Raw genomic sequence first — 21,158 nt, forward strand, 5'->3', positions numbered from 1 at the left:
TCCAATTAAAATTCCTCAAGAGTGGGAGTAAAATAATCAAGACATACAAAACACAGCTGAAGAAAGGAGAAAACTACAAGAATGACAGAAGGGCAACAAACTCTAAAATGGACAAAATCGGACAAGAAAACCACAGAGAGATGCAAGAAACATGTAGAAGAGATCAAAACAAGAGGGCATATTACCATGGCTGGCTGACAATGAGATTAAAAAGGAGAAGCCAGCCACTCTGCAACACATTAAAACCTCCATCCTAAAAGCTCTAGGTTGGAAGACACAGAGGAACAAAGGACACATGCTAAAACTTAGATCAAATGATAAACCCACCCTCACTTGTAAAACATAAAACTAAAGCTGCTGTTGAGCCATTTTCGCCCAACACCAAAGGTAGGGTGCTGGGAAAGTTAAAAGTCCGCAGAATGGCTAAAAGTGGGCAGTCCAGCAAGAGGTGGACGACTGTCATTTGGGAGCCACAGTGACACTGAGGTTGGTCTTCTCGATGGTGGAGGTAACCATGTGTATGGCCAATGCAGAGCCGGCAGAGGTCAACTGATTCCCTGTGAGAGGACCACATGGAAGATATTCACACATTCGTAGTCTCCTTAACGACACACAGTTTGTTGTGCGTACTGTTATGCCATTCCGTCTCCAAAAGCCATAAAACCCTGCAGCATAAGACAGAATGCAGGTCAGTTTTGGAGATGCCCATCTCCAGAAGCGATTTCCGCGTAGCCTGTTTGGCCAGCCTGTCGGCAAGTTCATTGCCTGGGATTTTGACGTGTCCTGGGGTCCACATAAACACCACTGAATGACAGGACCATTCCAGGGCATAGGTGGACTCCTGAATGGATGCTACCAAAGGATGGCAAGGGTAGCACTGGTCAATAGCTTGTAGGCTGCTCAAGGTGTCAGTACAAAGGAGAAATGACTTGCCAGGGCATGAGCAGATGTTCTCAAGAGCACATGATATGGCCGCCAGCTCTGCAGTGAGAAGTCTGCAGCCATCTGGCAAGGAGTACTGTTCAATATGTCCTCCATGAACATAAGCAAAGCCTATGTGACCATCAGCCATTGAGCCGTCTTCGGTGAAAACCACTTCATGGCCCCAGTACATGTCGAGAATCAAGAGGAAGTAATAGCAGAGAGCCACAGGGTTAACGGAGTCCTTAGGGCCATACGAAAGGTCCAGAAGAATCTGCGGCCTAGGTGTACACCATTGAGGTGTACGTGAATGGACCTCAGAGAGAGGTGGTAATGGGAAGAACTCCATTTCAGACAGAAGGGACGGGATGTGAACTGCAATCGTAAGCCCTGACCTGGGCCGCCAATGCGGGCGATGAACTACCATGATTGGGAAAAGGAGACAGTAATTCGGATGCACAGGAGAACTACAAACGTGTGCAACGTAATTGGCGAGCAGACGTGCTGCCTAACCTTCAATGGAGGGACTCCGGCCTCCACCAGGACATTAGTCACCCGACTCGTTCTAAAAGCTCCCAACAGTGGTGCACTGGGTCGAGTAAACGCAACGCTGTGGGCATCGCCAAACCATAAACCACACTCTCATAGTCAAGGTGGGATTGAACAAGGGCTCTGTAAAGCTGCAGCAGTGTAGAGAAATCTGCACCCCAGCTGGTGTTGCTCAGGCAGCTGAGGGCAATGAGGTGCTGCCAGCAATTCCGCTTAAGCTGATGAAGGTGAGGTAGCCAAGTCAATCAGGCATTGAAACCCAGTCCTAAGAATTGATATGTCTCCACTACAGTGAGTGGATCATTATTAAGGTAAAGTTCTGCTTCTGGATTAATGGTGCAATGCCAACAGAAATGGATGACATGACTTCATGGCTGAAAACTGGACGCAGTGGGCTAGAGCCCATGACTGCACCTTGTGAATGGCTCATAGTAGGCACTGCTCAGCAACACCAGTACTGGAGGAGCAGTATGAAATGCAGAAGTCATCCGCACACAGATAATGTGAGACTGACGGCACTACAACTTCTGCTAGACCATTAATAGCCACAAAAAATAGACAGACACTCAATATGGAGCCCTGCCGAACACCATTCTTCTGAATACAGGGGAAACTATGGGAAGCACTGACTTGGACACAGAAAATACGGAGCGACAGGAAGTTTTGGATAAAAATCAGGAGCAGGCCCCAGAAACCCCACTCATACAATGTGGCAAGGATATGATGTCACCAGGTCGTGTTGTATGCTTTACGTAAGCAACCAGATGTTGGCACCAGGAAAAGGCTGTTTGGATGGCAGACTTGAAGGACACAAGATTATCAGTGGTAGAGTGATCCTGACAGACGCCACCATAACATGGAGGCAGTAGGCCATGTGACTCCAGGACCCAACCCAATTGCCGACACACCATATGTACCAACAGCTTACAAAGAAAGTTGGTGAGGCTGATGGGCCGGTAGCTATCCACATGAAGTGGGTTCTGACCGGGTTTGAGCTACAGAATGATGGTGCTCTCTTGCCATTGTGATGGTAAGATGCCATCGCACCAGATCTGGTTGAAGATGACAAGAAGATGTCACTTGTAGTCAGATGAGACATGTTTAATCAGCTGACTGTGGGTCCGATCTGGCCCAGGAGATGTGCCAGGGCAATGTGCAAGGGCACTGAGGAGCCCACACACTCTAAAGGGGGCATTATAGGGTTCACTGTGGCATGTAGTGAATGAGAGGACTTTCCTTTCCAACCACCGTTTGAGGGTGCGAAAGGCTGGGGGGGGGGGGGGGGGGTAGTTCTCCAATGCAGAGGCTCGAGTACAGTGCTCAGCAAAGTGCTCGGCAATCGCATTTGCGTAGGTAGATAACACGCCATTGATGTCGGCTCTGTACCAGAGGTCCGCAATCGGTCCTGTCAACTATGCTGCAAATGGTCAGCTCTACTTTCATGTTGCAAGTGAGACTGCCTGCCTTCACCTCTACTGTTAGCCGCTCGAAACCAGAGAGAAGCTCTTCTGATCCAAAGTGACACACATCATTGGTACCGACGTATAACCACCTGCAGTTGGCTGCACCCTGTGCTCTTCATGGCATCCAGGAGGACCCTTTCCACATCTGGAATCACTACACCTGGTACGCACACGGAGTGCACATTGGTTTTCTTTCCCTTCTTGTCAGTCAAGTCAATAAGCTATAACATTGGAGCTCTCAACTACCAATAATCCCACCCTCTGTGATTGCCCAGATCTTGCAGGCTGAGTGGTTTCCTCTGAAACAGGACAGGCAACAGCATCTGGCTCAGTGACAGTGTCAGCCACAGACAGCACCTAGAACCTGTTTGTCAGACAAACTGGGGAGGTCTTATGTGCAGCCACGTGGGAAGTCCTTCGCCACCTGCTTCACCTCGGGGCAACCTGCCACTCAACCACAGGTGAGGGGTCAACCTCAGTGTGAGCAGTAACTGGGTTGGCCACTGGTGAGGACCAATTGGAGGACTCGGACATGCTGGATGTCCACTGGATCCCCACGGCCGGCCCACAACAGTGGTGCCCACCCACTGCAGCCTCAAGCCGTGTAACCGAAGCCATCACAGCCTGAAGCTGAGAGTGAAGTGTCACCAACTCTGTTGTGACTCGCCGATCATTCAAAGCGCCACCACGCAATTACGCACATGCTCTACATGCAGCGCAGTCTGCCAGCCATGCAGCAGCTGCGCCACCTAAGCAGCCAGCCGAGCAGGGGCTGCTAGACTGGGACTCAGTGCTCATTCGAGTGCTAACGTATACACATGTCTTGCTTGTCAACTTACTCTGTGACTTATATGTGTTGTGTCGTTCTGAAATATATTTGTTAAACTGGACGTTATAACAATTGGCGATGAGGTAGTGGATTTTTCCTTTTCACCGTTGACCCACAGGGTTCCATGGCTACTGTCGAGCAACTATTGCAAAATCTCCTTGAACAGCAAATGCTTCTAACAGCAGCGATTCGTGATTTCGTCGCGGCATCAAATGCAGGGCGTTTCTCGTCGTTGGCTGTACCTCCTACATCTGTTAAGGAACTGCAGGCCTTCTTGGGGAAAATAGCATACTATCACAAGTTTTTACTGTCTGCGGCTTCGGTGGCTCAGCCGTTGCATCGCCTGTTGCATAAAAACGTGCCTTTTCACTGGTCCGCATCATGCGATGCAGCTTTCCACAAATTGAAGACTATGCTGAAATAGGCCCTGTGCCTAGCTACTTATTGACCTGGCCAACATCTTGTTCTTGCCACAGACGCCTCTCAATACGGAGTCGGTGCAGTCCTTGCGCACCGTTTTTCTGACGGTTCGGAACAACCCATTGCTTTGCCTCCAAAACGGTCACGGATGCCTAACAAAAGTATTCTCAAATTGAAAAAGAAGCTTTGGCCATTATTTATGCTCTTCATAAGTTTGGTGTTTTTCTCTATGGCTCAAAATTTCATCTTGTTACGGATCACAAACCACTTGTTTCCTTGTTTCATCCATCAACGTCACTTCCCGACAAGGCTGCACACCGCCTCCAGCGTTGGGCTCTTTACTTGTCTCATTTCAATTATGAGATTCATTTCCGGCCAATGGCTCAACATGCAAATGCTAATGCTCTGTCTCGCCTTCCCATGGGTCCTGATCAGGCATTCGATAGGGACGAACTTTTGTGTTTCCACCTGGATGTTGCCGAGCAGCGGGTTGTGGACGGGTTCCCCCATCACTGGGGACAGGCTGGCGGCTGCTACGAGTTCTGACCCTACCCTCTCCCGGGTTTTACGCTGTATTCAGAAGGGTTGGCCAGATCGCCCGTCCGCTAAGACTTCTGATCCGTTGCGGAACTACTACGCTTTGCGCTACCGCCTCACGGCTAGGGATGGTGTTATCCTCCTCTCCACTGACAACGCTTCGCCGCGTGTCGTGGTACCTGCATCTTTGCATGCTTCGGTCTTGCGCCTCCTTCACCAAGGGCACTGGGGTGTGTCTCGCACAAAATCTCTGGCGCACCATCATGTGTACTGGCCTGGCATCGACTCTGAAATAGCACACATGGTCGCTGCCTGCGGCCCTTGTGAGTCACAGGCCGCTGCCCCGAAGTCATCTTTGTCACTATGGCCTTCGCCTGAGAAGCCCTGGGAGCGCATTCATGCTGACTTTGCAGGACCCTTTTTAGGTACTTATTGGCTCCTCGTAATTGACGCCTACTCTAACTTTCCTTTCATTGTCCGTTGCACGTCGCCTACCACTGCGGCAACCACCAGTGCTCTCGCCCGCATTTCTTCTTTGGAAGGCCTCCCCTCTACTCTTGTTACTGATAATGGTCAGCAATTTGCCTCTTCCGAATTTGCGGATTTTTGTGCTCGTCACGGCGTTGTGCATGTCACGGCCCCGCCGTTCCATCCACAATCCAACGGTGAGGCTGAACGACTGGTCTGCACATTTAAGGCTCAGATGCGGAAACTTCTGACTTCTTCTGCTGCTGATGATGCGCTTCTCCAGTTTCTGGCGTCTTACCGTTTCACCCCCATAGGCAACCACAGCCCGGCTGAGCTCTTACATGGCCAACAGCCCCGCATGCTACTTCATCTTCTGCGGCCTCCCACCTCACGGCCGCGGGTGCCTTCCCTTGGCTGGTTCACCACCGACGACCTCGTCTGGGTACGGGGATATGGCAGGCAGCCAAAATGGAGCCCGTGCCGCATCTTAAGACACCGTGGCAGACGCCTGTATGAAATCCAGATGGACACGGGTGTTGCAGTGCATCTTTCGGACCAGCTTCAGCCTCGTGTGCCAGTAACGCCTGTTCCAAATGCCGGTACACCACTTTTGGACCTACCTGACACTCGGGATCTTGGAATCTCTCAATACTCACAACGCAGCCCTCTCACCGTCATCGCGATGCCAGCACAAGAACGGATGCCGCCAGGAGACGTGCCCATGCAGGAACCGGATGACCATCCCCTGTCAGAGCAAATCTACTCGCCTCCTCCTCCAACGGACGCCGACACATCGCCCATGTCTCCTGTCATATCAACTGGACTTGCCGCAACGGGCAGATTGGTGCAGGGGGCCCCAGCAGATTCGACCCCTACATCTCCTGTCATCTCAACCCGTTATCAACGGAGACACTTCCGTCTGTACGGGAAGCCTCCTCCTCGAGACTTTATGGCGAGTCAAACAACGCCTATGGACGTTAGCCATCTCCAGGACACCTACATCAAGACCAGAGCAACAATTTCAAAGGGGGGAAAAGTGTTGTGATTCGCCGATCATTCAAAGCGCTGCCGCGCAATTACGCGCGCCCTCTACGTGCGGCGCTGTCTGCCAGCCATGCAGCAGCTGCGCCAGCTAAGCAGCCAGCCGAGCAGCGGCCGCTAGACTGCAACTCAGTGCTCATTCGAATGCTAACGTGTACACATGTCTTGCTTGTCAACTTACTCTGTGACTTATATGTGTTGTGTCATTCTGAAATATATTTGTTAAACTTGACGTTATAACAAACTCGGCTTGCAATCGCAGTTCCTGTCCATACTAAAGACCGTGGAAAACTAACCTATGCAGATAAATGGACCATCGGCATGTGCTGTGCAACTCTACTGTAAACCCTGACGAAAACACAGGAACTGTGTGTAATAATACATAGAGATTAAAAAACCTAACTACCGAAGCACTCGGGTGAAACTAAATAATTCGCCCCTGATTAGGAACTTTTAATATGTCACAAAATCGGTTTACTTTCCGACACAAACGAAAACGCGAGAACTGTGGCTAAAGATATTAAATTTACATGCAGAAACTCAAGAAACTAAACTATTAAGGAACACAGATGATATAAAATTTGCTCCTGGTTAGGAACTCGTAAATGTCACAAAAGCAGTTACTTTCCTGCTGCTGCGTCCATCTCGGTTGGCTACTGCTTCCTGACTACCTAACTGCCTTAAGCCTGGTGTTCCTGTTCCTCCCATTGGTGCGACGAAGGGGGAGGGGGGGATTTGGGATCTTATTTCTTTGACCGCTTAGAAACTGCTGGTGTTTGACCACCAGCAAGAGATGATGTACTACGTTTCATGGCGTGTCATCTGCCGGAATACCTCGGGCCTAGTCTAACCCCAGACCTGCAGGGGAGGCCAGCAATGAGTCACAGTGTCAAATGCTTTCTGAAAATCTAAAAATGTGGAATCTGCCTGTTGTCCTTTATCCATAGTTCACAATATATGGTGTGAGAAAAGGGCAACACGAGTTTCACATGAGTGATGCTTTCTAAAGCCATGCTGACCTGTGGACATAAGCTACTCAGTCTCAATAAAGTTTATTATATTCAAATGTACTGACACTGTGAATAAGATCCAGCCTATTTGTAGCTACCAGGTCTAAGATATTTCCATTGTATGTCGGCTGCCGAGCTAGTTGCTCAAGACAGTTTTCAGAAAATGTGTTCAAAAGTATTTTGCATGACACTGCAGTCTAAACTCGGTAGGTTGAAGTTACCTTCAACTAGAACTGCATCATCTGGGTACTTTAACACTACTGACAATAGACTTTATTTGAATGATTCTAGAACTGTCACAGTGGAAGTGGGTGGCTGGTAAAAACATCCAACAACTAACTTTGTTTCACCTACACCTGTTATATGTGATCAGGTAATTTCAATATGTTATACAATGATATAATTTTGATGGTACATTCAGTGGTATGTGTGAATACTCTCTGCAAACTGTGTCATGAATACAATCAGTAGTAAAGAAATAATAATTTAACATATGCTACATATTACTACATGAATGCAGTAAGTGATAGAAAATTTCTTCCTTCCATCATTTTGTGGGGGTTGTCAGCAAGAAAAAGTTTCATAAAAGTTTGAAATTATATGTAAAGTTTGTTACAGGTCACTAAATGCTCTCATCTTCAAATACTGTGTGAATGAAATACGGATATTCGCGCGTCATGGGCTAACTGTTTTTCACCCCCACCCCTTTGATAGAGAGGTGGTTCATATCAAACAGAAATTCTTTCCAAACAGTAAGTGATATGTGTACCAAGTTTGGTTGAAGTCAGTCAAATAGTTTAGGAGGAGATGTGGAACATACATACATACTTATGTACATCCATTTTTGTAATATGTCTGCACACAAATGATTCTAGTGATGACTCATCTTTTAAGAGAAGGCAGAATATGAAGTTTCCTTTCATATGGACATGAACAAGAACAAACTACCACATAAAGGCACGGCTTAGATTGGATGTGAAATGATTAAAAGAAGTGGTCAAACTTTTAATGAAACATCTGTATACATTAAATGTTGTCTATAACTAATTAAATTATGTGACAAATATCCACACTTGGCCTTGTATCATAACTTTTGGTTCAGTTTGCCTATATTTTCATACTGTTTCTCATGACTGATAAACAAGTAGTTGCAATAGGTATCTTCATTGGATATGTTGATTAATGCAACAGGTTTAGTTTTGGTTATACAAAATGTTTTGGCAGTTACTGTCACCCTCACAGAAGCACAAAACATGGGTGGAGGCTGGTAACACCATTCCTCTCCACATGGTGGTCTGCAGTCTGAGTCATTTGCAAATACTCACAACCAACTGCCATTAAAGTGTCCACACAACAGCCTCACTCATTATAAAGCCAGGCTTACTGTTGTGTTGAGCCTTTTCTTTTTTTGGTTTCTGTCACATTTTCTGTATCAATTACAGGTTAAAGAATGAGAAGCAAGAGGTAGTCAACAAAATTAGGATACTGAAAGAGTAAAGCAACTAAGAAATAACCAACACTGAATGTTTTCCATGCTATGAGCCATCTTCCAAATACTTATGCCCACTTTCGAAATACGAACACAATCAAAAACTTCTTTCACAATTTAAGAGAAGGACAATATAATCCCATTTTCACATTTTATAAGCCTCTGTAGTGGTCTTATCCAGTATAATAAAGAACATCTTCCTATAGCACTATTCACTGAGGTTATGCACACTGAAACACTGCTTCATGAACAAACACATCCACTAAAACTGTTACTGTTCATAAATTAAAATAGATAACATCAAACTGAAAAACCATATTCCAGATTAAGCTGTTTCCAAGTTTCCAGAAAAAAACTTTCACTCTGTAGTGGACTGTGTGCTGATATGAAACTTCCTGGCAGATTAAAGCTGTGTGCCATACCGAGACTCGAACTCGGGACCTTTGCTTTTGCGGGCAAGTGCTCTACCAACTGAGCTACCCAAGCACGCCTCATAAAGGTAGAAAGGTAGAAGACAAGGTACTGGTGAAAGTAAAGTTGTGAGCATGGGGAAAATACAGAATTTTACTTTGCTAGCTTACAGAATGGAATTCCTTCCTGAAGCTGTAGGAGTAACCCACCCACCCACCCCCCAGCTGCACTTTGACAGCTGACACCACTTCCACACCAAAATCTCCCTCCTTTACAGCCTGGCCTCCCATGACAGACACATCTAGAGCGAAGAGAACTCTGCTCACCAAATATGCTGAAAGCCTCACAAAGGCCTTTGCAGACACACAGTACCCTCCAGACTTAATACACAAACAGATCTCCCATGCCATATCTCCACACACACCTGAATCTCACATCCATACCAAGAACCAAACACAAAGAAGCACTGCCCTTAGCACCCAGTACCACCAGGGACTGGAATTACTGAACCATATCCTTCAACAGGGCTTTGATTATCTATCATCAAGCCCTGAAATGAGGGACATCACCCAAGATACTTCCATCCCCTGTCAAAGTGGTGTTCTGTTGCCCACCCACCTCCATAACATCCTAGTCCATGCCTATGCCACTCCCACCCTCAATCCCCTGCCACAGGGATCATTCCGTCATGGAAGACCTGCCCTATCCACCCACCCAGCACCTCCTACTCCGGCCCGGTCACAGGCTTATCCTACCCCATCAGAGGTCAAGCCACCTGTGAAAGCAGCCATGTTATGTACCAGTTCTGCTGCAACCACTGCACTGTGTTTTACATTGGTATGACAACCAACCAGCTATCAAGCAGAATCAATAGCTACTGTCAAACGGTTGCCAAAAACAAGGTGGACCACCCAGTGGCACGACATGCAGCAGAGCACAACATGCGAGATTTCAGTGGCTGCTTCACAATCCATGCCATCTGGATCCTTACTGTCAACTAGTTGTGTGATGCCATCTCACCGAGCAAGGTGGCACAGTGGTTAGACACTGGACTCGCATTTGGGAGGACGACGGTTCAATCCTGCATCCGGCCATCCTGATTTAGGTTTTCCGTGATTTCCCTAAATCACTCCAGGCAAATGCCGGGATGGTTCCTCTGAAAGGACACGGCCGACTTCCTTCCCCATCCTTCCCTAATCCGATGAGACCGATGACCACGCTGTCTGGTCTCCTTCCCCAAAACAACCAACCAACCAACCTGCCATCTCATGCCCTAGTGATGCTCCCCCCCCCAACCCCCTCTCTGCCTCCTGCCTCTCCATCCCTCACCCCACCACACACTGCACACTCACCTCACTCTAGCACACTCACTGTGGGCCAGGAAAGAGTTGGCAGTCGAATAAGCAAAATGTAGGGAGACAGGTGTGTGTGTGTGTGTGTGTGTGTGTGTGTGTGTGTGTGTGTGTGTGTGTGTGTGTGTGTGTGTGTGTGTCCACACGCATGTTTCTCCTACAGCTTGAGAAAGGAATTTCATTCCGAAAGCTAGCAAAGTAGAGGTCTGTACCTTTTATGTGTGTATCTGTTGACCACGTAGCACTTCTGCCTTTACATGAGTAACCTCCTTTATTCCTAAATAATTCAAACTTTATAAAGTTATTTATAAAAATTAGAAAGAAAGCAAGATAAAATATTATTACCGCTTGGAGGTGGGGGTGGGGGGAGTGGGGGGGGGGGGTTCCATAAAGACAATTCACTGTCCAGAGAACTTTATCTGAGAGTATAATCTAAATCATTCTCATTCTAAATCAACTGTTTAATCTTTTGATGATACACTGAAGAAGCAAATTCAGTAAACTGGGAGCCCTAACTGTAAACACTAGTTGTCCATTGGTGATTATTAATCCTGAATGCAAGGAAACAATGAAAGCAATACAATCTATGATTAATATAGTGTGGTTCACTACTTTCTCTAGCTTAAATAACATAGATGATGCATGTGTAAGAGAGAAAGTAAGCTACATGGGACTCTGGAAAAAGATATGAACTTAGCAGTAAAAGAAATAGTATATTATCATTGTTCCCACTGATTATAATATTGTGAAACATGGAATACAGAAAACTGTTACACTGTTCAGTCTGGTCTTTTTTACATTAAAAGCGTAATGTAAAAGGTGAAGCATAGTATAGAGTTCTTGAAGTTATGTTTATCACATTCTACACTTTACTTTTTCTTCAAAACCAAGTGTAAAAATCTACTCATGGTTAAGCACATAGCAATTTTACATTCTGGTGCACTGTGATACTCAACTTATGCAGCATTAACTGTTCATGAATCTACAAAATAATGCTGTGCATGAAAGGTATTTTTGTAATATATTAAACTTTAGTGAGTAAATGGGAATATAAGATGAGTTAATTCCTGATAAGGAACTGTGGTCTACAGATGTATCAGTCAAAAACTTTATTTAATATGTTTGTAAATTTAATCATTTAATTACATTTGAGTTACAAAGACTAAACTTGCAGCCCTTATTCAAAATAGTAGCCTCCAGATTTCATGGAGGCATAGAAGAATTTAAATTAGCTTTGTTAGAGAAATCACCATTGGCGTTATTCTAGTAGGTACTTATTAACTGCCACCATCACATTATTTATTTTGTACCGATTATGGGTTTAAAAAAATTTGAAATCAGTAATGAGAAAAATTTGGAAAGTGATCTTGCAGACTACTGATTTCAGTTTGCTAAAAACATTGATATCAAAAAAGCAGTGAAAATTTGTATTATGATGATTAACAAATACTCTGTTCAAGTAAGGCGTCATCACAGGTTCTCCAAGATACAACGTCTTCTTCCCATTCTAGCTGTGTGTATACAACAACGATTCTTACATTGGTGCTTGCTTCTTTTTCTAAAGATGACCCAGAAAAAAATATTTTACAAATGATGACACATAGAAAATAATTAACTTGGCAAATGAGCTCTACAAGAACTGCACAGTTATTTTCTGTGACTCCATCACACTGAAACGATAAGCTATAACAGTCATTCAGTGAAATGTTTGAGTGCTATCTTAAAACAATCGTGCAAACATCATTGCACTTAAAGGGAAGCTAATAGGAGAGAGGATGATTACGTGATCACCAACATAAACTTAATCACATTTTCACTCAAGATTTGACTTAACTGTTCATCACAATTGTAACACTGTGACTTCTCTACAGAGTGTTAGCAGAACAAATATTTGTGTGTTTATGGATCATCATTTTGCATTTCAAATTTATGCTTCCTCCCTCTTCCATTTTTTCTCAGTTTGTAGCATTATCATAGAAAAATACTATAACTGTTCAAACCTACAATATTTTACAATAAAGACTACGAGAAATAAGGTAGCAAAGATCTAAAATCAAGTAATTAATTCAATACAATAACTACTTCTACTACCACTAATGAAATCAATTATAAAACTTACCCGTCCTCTCTCCACAAGATTGGTGATCATCACAATAATTACAACTCTCTGTTCCCACACCATACGCCAAAAACAATCAAAAGTAGAAGGCAATGGGCCTTGGGTGCCAATGTATGCTCGGGACTGATGAAATCCATCAATGTAATTCGCATTTACATAGTCAACCGATTTCTTCTGGCCTGGTACGGGAAGCAGTTGTACTCTGCTGTGATCATCTGAAATAAACATCAATTCAATAAACTTTTATTTTCCACTGAAAAAACATACATTGTGACCTGTTAAAAAAAAATCAGAGGTTTAAGTAAGAAGGAAATGCTCCTTTTCAATGAGGGAGACAATATTTTCTGGCTGTTGCATTGTTATCTAGTTATTTAAAGCTGATCTTCATTTTGATGGTTCTGTACCTCAGTCAGTAAAAACAGAACCCTTATAGGATCACTTTGCTGTCTGTTTTGATCCCCTTCTTTCAGGAATAGGTAGAGGTATCATGCTGAAATTTGTCAAATGTTAAGATCTACGATCCCTTGATGGTATAAAAAATTTAAGATTCTAAGACAATGCATTCAGTGTAGATGTCCACATATTATTCGTAGATTTTAAAAAAGGCCTATGATAGCATACACTGACAGACACTCCTAAATACAATGAAGGAATTTAAAATACCTTCAAAATTAATCAGATTAGTTAAAACGTGTATAGATGAAACTTTAGGCCGCATAAAGACACCAGTAAGAGACACTGACGATTTTAAGGTGTACACTGGACTGAGACAAGGGGATGCCTTTTCACCTATTTTATTTAACCTTGTCCTAGAGAAGATCAATAGAGAATTTTCTAAAACCAGTCCACAAGGGAACATTACAAGACTTTCCTATGCAGATGATGTAGCACTAATAAGTAGTTCCAAAAGAGAATTAATCAGAATGATGCAAAATTACTACAAAATTGCTGAGAAAACAGGATTACATGATAATGAAGAAAAGACAGAATACCTGCCCATAAGTAAGAAAACAAGAAAAGATGCACCTATGACTGTAGATGGATTCAATTTCAAGACTGTTGATCACTTCAAGTACATAGGAAGTCTTTTTAGTAATAACAACAGTACAGGTATAGAAATAGATGCCCATTTATCAAAAGCAACAGTTTCATCAAAATTCTAAGAAAAATATCACTTAGCAGTAACTTCAAAATCTGCTTATATCAATCGACCATTATACCTGTGATGTTATATGGATGTGAAACATTAATATTTAGAAAGAAAGATGAAGAAAAGCTATTAATATTTGAACGAAAAGTACTAAGGAAAATTTTTGGACCTGTATGTGATGAAAATAACATGGAATGTAGAATAAGATGAAATGAAGAATTAAGAGGGCTGTACAAACACCATAACATCGTCGAAGTGCTCAAGAGGAGAAGGTTGAATTGGGCAGGCCATATAGCAAGAATGACAGAGAATAGACTACCTAGAATGGCATTCAGCAGAACAATAGATGGAACGAGAGGAAGAGGGAGAGCTAGAATCAGATGGCGGGATAACACTTGGGAGGACACAACTAGGATGAGCAGCAACAGCAATTGGACAAACAGGTCATTGGACAGGCAGAAGTGGAAGAGGCTCATAGAGCAGGTGTATGGTTGATAAGGCCCTTGCCACATGTAAAGTAAAGTAAGTAAAGACAATACATTAAAAAGATACGGCCATTTGCATCACATATTATGATCGCCACAAACTCACTCATTGAAACCTAAAGATGACCTAGCTATATACATAACTAAGCTTGTACAGAACACTCAGAGTGTGTGCCTATTTGCACTTTTTTCTTAATCGTACAGTTAATTTTAATGGGAGCACGATACAAAAGTGCCAATAAATTTGCTGACTTTTCTCAATGCTCTAAAAGACAACTTCATATTGAGCTTTACTGTTTTAGAATATATAGCATAATGCAACAAGAAATTACATCATAAAAGTTCTGAAGAAAATTGTGCTATTATTTTATTCAGCATTGAAACTCTAAAATCTCCAGTAGATGTGCTAGAAACCCAAACTGACCATTAAGAATGCTGGTCACAACTCCATGCCAGGAGCTTTCCAGATCACATTTGTGGTATCAACGTTCGATACCACACTTGTTAGGGGTTGCAGTTATCGACCTGCGAGTCACGACCAGCACCGCTAGCACTGCTCCATGGCTTGTATCAAGTTTCTAGCGAGCTCTCATCCACTCTTGCTACAGACGTCAAGCAGTAAAGTAGCATAGCCTTCAGCTGATAGGAAGCAACCTCTAACAAGGTGCTTAGTAGCGTATGGCCTAATTGAGGCCTAAATAGCTATCTGTTTATAATTATATGTATGCAGCCAAGAAAAATCCTGTACAACCAGTTAAGTACAATATATATCATTTTTTACCAATGACTTCTAATTATTTTAGTCATTGCAGATCCAGACCATGCAGCCAGCACCTTATCGACGTTACTGACAAACCTGCTGTGATTTGTATGTTTCTATTTAGCATTGACCACCAGTCAACATTGGCGAAAACTCGTTCGCCATCATCATAACAGCATTAACATGAAAGAGCAACAATAATACAGCAATAATATGCAATAACACCATAACAGTCATACATTTCCTTCTATTCATCTATGGGTATGCAATAGAACATAATCATACTTGCAGACATTAGTTACAATATCATCATGACTGGCGTAGTGATCTCAGCTTGCAGGTCATTCCATACCTATTTGTTGGCAATGCCATGAGCAACCAAAATTGGAAAGGTTGCACCCTCCAGTAGACAGTACATCGCTACCTGCCACAGCATGAGCACTGGAGAGTGTGTGATTTTCAGAGGTGTGTTAGGGAAAACAACTAGCAGGATGATGATGATAAATTATGTAATAGCTGTCATTACCTTATTGTTGTCCAAACCAATGAAGAATCTTATCTTCACATAAAATGTACCAACTATTATCTCTTTCAGATCTGAATTTTTCTGGTGGAAGGAAAATTTTTCCTTGTGTGGTAATGGTCTTAGGTGAGTTTTTAATGATTTTAGATGCAAGATTTATACAAAAATATGTACCTATTTCCAAAACATACTTTGTACACTAATTACAAAATATCATTTATTGCAATAAATTGTAAAATGATTATTCAGTAATTACCATGCAAAATAACAATAACAATGAAACCTCCTGGCAGATTAAAACTGTGTGCCCGACCGAGACTCGAACTCGGGACCTTTGCCTTTCGCGGGCAAGTGCTCTACCAACTGAGCTACCGAAGCACGACTCACGCCCGGTACTCACAGCTTTACTTCTGCCAGTACCTCGTCTCCTATCTTCCAAACTTTACAGAAGCTCTCCTGCGAACCTTGCAGAACTAGCACTCCTGAAAGAAAGGATATTGCGGAGACATGGCTTAGCCACATTCTGGAACAATAACAATATTCAATTATACATTAGAGTATAGTGAACCAACCACATCCATGTATTCTGGTAGTCATGAGCTGTTGCGCACTGCAACAGTGACTTGCTGGTATTTTCATAGTGATTCCCAACAGTTGGCAACACTTTTGCATGATGAAAAGGTTGAATATCCACAAATGTGTACCTCAGGTTTCCATTGGAAAAAAATCACTTCAACTGCAGCTAAGCCACAGTAAAAGTTAATGTACACAATTGTGGCCAGAGTGCATAGAAGGGTTAAGTACCTACAAAGTGGTGACCCTGACAGAAGTATGAGGGAACAGTTAAAACAACAGCAACAAGAACAAATGTAACAACTACAGCAACAATCATGACACCCAAAACAAGTGACAGAACAACAGCAGCAACTATTGTGATATGAGCAATGGTAACACATGGATGAGCTGACCTTGCTGCAACAGTGACACCAGGAGCAGTTGCGAACACTGGTGGCAACAGAGACGGACCACCTCCAGGACAATTAAAAGAGCTGTTACAGTTGTGCAGCCTTGAAAATGTGTGTCCAGGCACCCTGGCATCACCTTCAAGATGCCTGCTAATGTACAACAGTAGTTCTACCTGCACCCCATACATGAGTCTGCCTCTGACTGCCTACAGTCACAAGGATGACAAATTATTACCTGTCATCAACCATGGGATTGTGCCAGTGGTGTCAAGTGAACTCTGTGGCATTTAAAGCACCAGCCCTTTGACAAACTGTCCAACCCTTTGGCTCACACACACATTAAAGCCTGTGAAAATATTAGATTCCACAGAAAATGCACTTTCAGTGGCACTACTAGACAGCTACTCTTCCAGTGATGTTAGTGGTGTTATCACAAATACACGCACTTACTAAAAGGTGAGCTCATTCAGTTCCTTCCCCCCCCCCCTTCCCCCCCCCCCCCCTTACAGCAATGCTTGAGACAACTGTTGCACAGGGAGGAAAATGGCGACAGGAAGGCATCACAGTTCCTGTGAGACCTCTGCACTTAGACTGGACCAGACTCACTGAATCCTCTCCTAGGGTCCATATGGATGGATCTCTTGCTGGAGAGGCATCACACCATGCTGTTGGTAATGTAAGAGGCAAACTCAAGCAAGCTGCAGATGTCACAGACACAGTATCTGAGGATGCTGATCCATGGGTGTTTAATGACCACCAGAGACATGGAGGATGACATCATCTCTCATCTCAAAGAGTTGACAGAGCAAATTGCAGCTCTCGGTATACAAATAACAAGACCACATGCTATTACATGGATGATGTAGTGTGTGCTCCTAACACTTGCCTGATAGGAATCAGTGTTTTTACCAGTGTAGTTTTGGTGACAGAGTGCTTAGGTGCAGATCACTGTTTTCTTGGGTGGGGAACATGAACGGCAGCCTCCCACACCCCCTGGGAAATTCTGCCAGCCGCAACAGCTCAGGCAGCTATCGAGATATTTAGTGGTAACACACAGAAACACTAAGCTGAGTTTCTGATGGGTACCCAGTCAGCTATGTGTGCGTTTCCCGGGCACCTGCTGTGACAACCGTGACCATATGTAATTATGACTTAGCAGCTGCAAATGGTTCACTTGTAGTTACATACAGACACCAGATTCTAAATGTGAACATAGGTTTATGGAGGTCAGTGGACTGCAAATTATAGTTGCAGACATGACACACTATTATCAGGCTATATTTCCTATCCTTCTGTGACATCATCCTCGATGTAAGGAATGATACCACTTTAGATTAGGTCATGTCATTGAAGGTTGCATGCCAGACCAGACAGTGCAGTTATCCATCATCACACTTCACCATCATGCCACTACCACTGGTGCACCTGTTTAACAGGTTTGCATCAATCACATGACCTGCTAGTCAACACCGCATCACATCAGGACCCTGCCTGGTCCTCATTTTTTCCTACAGCTCAGACAGCCGGCCCTCAACAACCCCTGTATTGTAAAAGCAGAATTTGATGAAATGATACAAGCAGACACAGCACTATCTTCAGAAAGACTCTGGGCTTCTCCCCTTCATCTGGTACCAAAGAAACCAGATGGCTGGCTCCTCTGGGATGACTACAGAGGACTCAACATGCGGACAAGTTCCGACTGGTTCCCTGTGCACTGCAGCAGAGATTTTCCATGTAGACTCACTAGGTTCACCATTTTACTGATGTTAAACCTAGTAAAAGCCTATATCATATACTTGCAGCAAAAGAGGACATCAAAAAACAGCAATATTGCACTCTACATGAATACTGCTAGTCGGTAGTAATCCACTGACTGATGGAGCCGATTCTTAACATTTATTCTGGTTCTATTGAATTTTTCCCTGTAAAGTCTATTACTGCCTTTGTCATTCTTATTTCTGCTTTAAGCATATTGGCATTTGCACATATCTCGACAACTGGTATGGCTTGTTTTAAAAGCATCTGATTTCCCATACATGTTGTATCACCTACAGAACAAGGCACTGACTTTTCAGTGCCTTGTTTGATGAAGTTTTGCAGTGATTAGACTTCTGCTTTGCATACACAGATGATGTGTTGGTGGCATTATCATCCTCAGAATAACTCAGAAGACATCTAGGCATAGTTTTCCTAGGGTTCTACAGATTCCTCATAAATCTGACTAAATGTGTCATTGGTGCTAACAAAGTGCCAGTCCTGGGATATTAGGTTTTCCTTGACTGGTATGTATCCACTAGCAGAGTGTATAACTCCATTTACATCTTATCTGGCCCAAAAAAAGGTGTGCCAAACGCATCGGTACCTGGTGGTGATAAATTTTTACCATTGGTTTTTATCCTGAGCTGCTAATGTGCAGGCACCATTCTGGGCTGTCCTTGCCATCCTTAAGAGCCCCAAAGTGTCTGGTTGCACACCTGTTGTAACTGCAGGCAGCATTAGAAGCCTCATGCAAGCCACACTATCCATCTGCATTTGATTGCCGATTTCCCACTAGTGATTTTCTTGGCCTCCTTATGCCGCACTGCCAATGTGAACTGATACCACAGAAGCTATTGAGGGCTCAATGCAGTCCACAATGACACTTGAGAGGTGCTCCAGAAGACAATGCATCCCTCTCAGCAACAGAAGTTCTCTCATGTTGAGGTCAATACAATATTGAGAATGCAAGAGCTCAAGCCAGTTTGAGACCTCAGCAACAGTAGACACCAACACCATCTAGGACCAATGAGTAGTTAAAGTTTCAGATGAACTTGTAGTGTTGTTAATGTTGACCATTGTACTGCCAGAAAACAGTTTGTTAATTAATGCATCAAGTGTTGCTTTGCTAGTCAATGACAGTTCTAAATTATTCAGCACTCCTGTGGCAAGGAAGTGTTCAAAGTTAAGTAAATTTTTTACTGATTTATAAAGTGAAGTAATATTTCAAGTGTTCTAGTTTGATGTGCCTTCTTCCAGAGAGATAAAAGAACCCACAGTTGTGGCTGGATGAAAGTAGTTTCATCTGGTCACAACATTCAGCATGTTAGCAGTTCAAAAAATGGAACTGCTGATGCTTTGTCTACAGCGAACAGCATTTCCACACTTGTGGATTTCACAGCAGCACAGAATGACAATGAGGAGTTAAATGACCTGCTGATAGGCAAGACTGCCCTGAACTTGTGCCACATGTCAGTGCCAGGCATAGAGGAAATGATATACTGTGGCAAGTCAGCAGGCCAACAGCAGCTGTAAATGCCTGCCCTTTTATGATCACACGTTTTCAGCACATTACATGGGCTCAGCGAACCAGGAATCTGAAATACAGGGGTATTAGTAATACAGCATTATCCATGGTATGGTATACAGGACTGCCATACATGAACTCAGGCCTGCATTCCCTGCTGAAGTGCAAAGTAACACATCACGTATGAGCTCCACTCTCAAGTATTTACATCCAGAAGCATAATTCTCACATGTCCACGTGGATTGGTAGGACCACTACCAGCCATGTGTAACTAACTGTACTGCCTGATCAAAAGAGACAGCAGGTAGTCAGAGGTATTCCCTGTGAAAACACAAACTGCTGAGAATAAGGCATATGGGTTCACCCGCGGCCGGATTTCATGTTTTGGCTGTGACTTCCGACCAGGGTCAGCAGTGGCAGGCAGAAATATTTCATACAGTGCCCCAACTTTATGGAATACATGTGACAAGGACTTCACCACACCATGCAGTTGCAAGTGGAATTGTGGAGCACCTACACCATTCCTTGAAGGCTACTACAATGTGCTACTGATGGATTGTGTAGCACATTAAACAAAGACCTGCAGGCCTCCCCAGTGAAACTGGTGTATGATATATCTTTGCATCATGGCACAAAAAACAGGTTACTTTTATCTTCAATGACATGGCAACAAAAAAGTGTTTTCGACTGATATGGCCCACTGTGCATATGACTGGAACCACCCTACCAATGTCCAAACAGTTAAGCACTCCGTCTTCAGGCCACGAGTGGCCTACCGGGACCATCCGACCACCGTGTCATCCTCAGAGGAGGATGTGGATAGGAGGGGCGTGGGGTCAGCACACTGCTCTCCCGATTGGTATGATTGTATTCTTGACCGAAGCCGTTACTATTTGGTCGTGTAGCTCCTCAATTGGCATCACACGGCTGAGTGCAACAGCACATGGTGGCTGGATGGTCACCCATCCAAGTGCCGGCCATGCCGAACAGCGCTTAACTTCGGTGATCTCACGGGAACTGGTGTATCCACTGTGGCAAGGCCGCTGCCAATGTCCAAACAGTCCACATATTAAAGGGCTAAACACAGTAGTGTCCATCTACTGGGACAAGCCAGTCTACCTTCATGCAGAAAAAGGCACTGTAATGCAGGCTACCACTGAATGCATAACATCTGCCATTCCACAATCAGCAGCACTGTAATATCAAACAGAGCAGTGCTGTCCAACTGTAAACTGACTGGCCAGTGCCAACCCAGAGTCAGCAGTCACCTCGCAGCACCAGCTGATCCACCAACATCCAACCACAACAGAAACTTGTTACGGATGAAAAGTGTGTTTCTGTTTTGAGCCAGCAGTCATTTCATAGTTCAAGTTAGTTCTCTTC

At 43.9% G+C, this 21,158-nt stretch overlaps 1 protein-coding gene across 3 annotated transcripts in view; it reads right to left on the reverse strand.

The window, feature by feature from the left end:
• LOC126248838 (tyrosine-protein phosphatase 99A-like) overlaps nucleotides 1-21,158 on the reverse strand; it is a 482,348-nt gene that overhangs the window by 107,322 nt on the left and 353,868 nt on the right. For all 3 annotated transcript variants that reach the window (XM_049950255.1, XM_049950254.1, XM_049950256.1), the window contains one exon: nucleotides 12,610-12,824. In XM_049950255.1, the coding sequence (XP_049806212.1) occupies nucleotides 12,610-12,824 (215 nt within the window). The remainder of the gene's footprint in view (nucleotides 1-12,609; nucleotides 12,825-21,158) is intronic.

This window comes from Schistocerca nitens, chromosome 3, assembly GCF_023898315.1.
Source record: "Schistocerca nitens isolate TAMUIC-IGC-003100 chromosome 3, iqSchNite1.1, whole genome shotgun sequence".
Taxonomy (NCBI): domain Eukaryota; kingdom Metazoa; phylum Arthropoda; class Insecta; order Orthoptera; family Acrididae; genus Schistocerca; species Schistocerca nitens.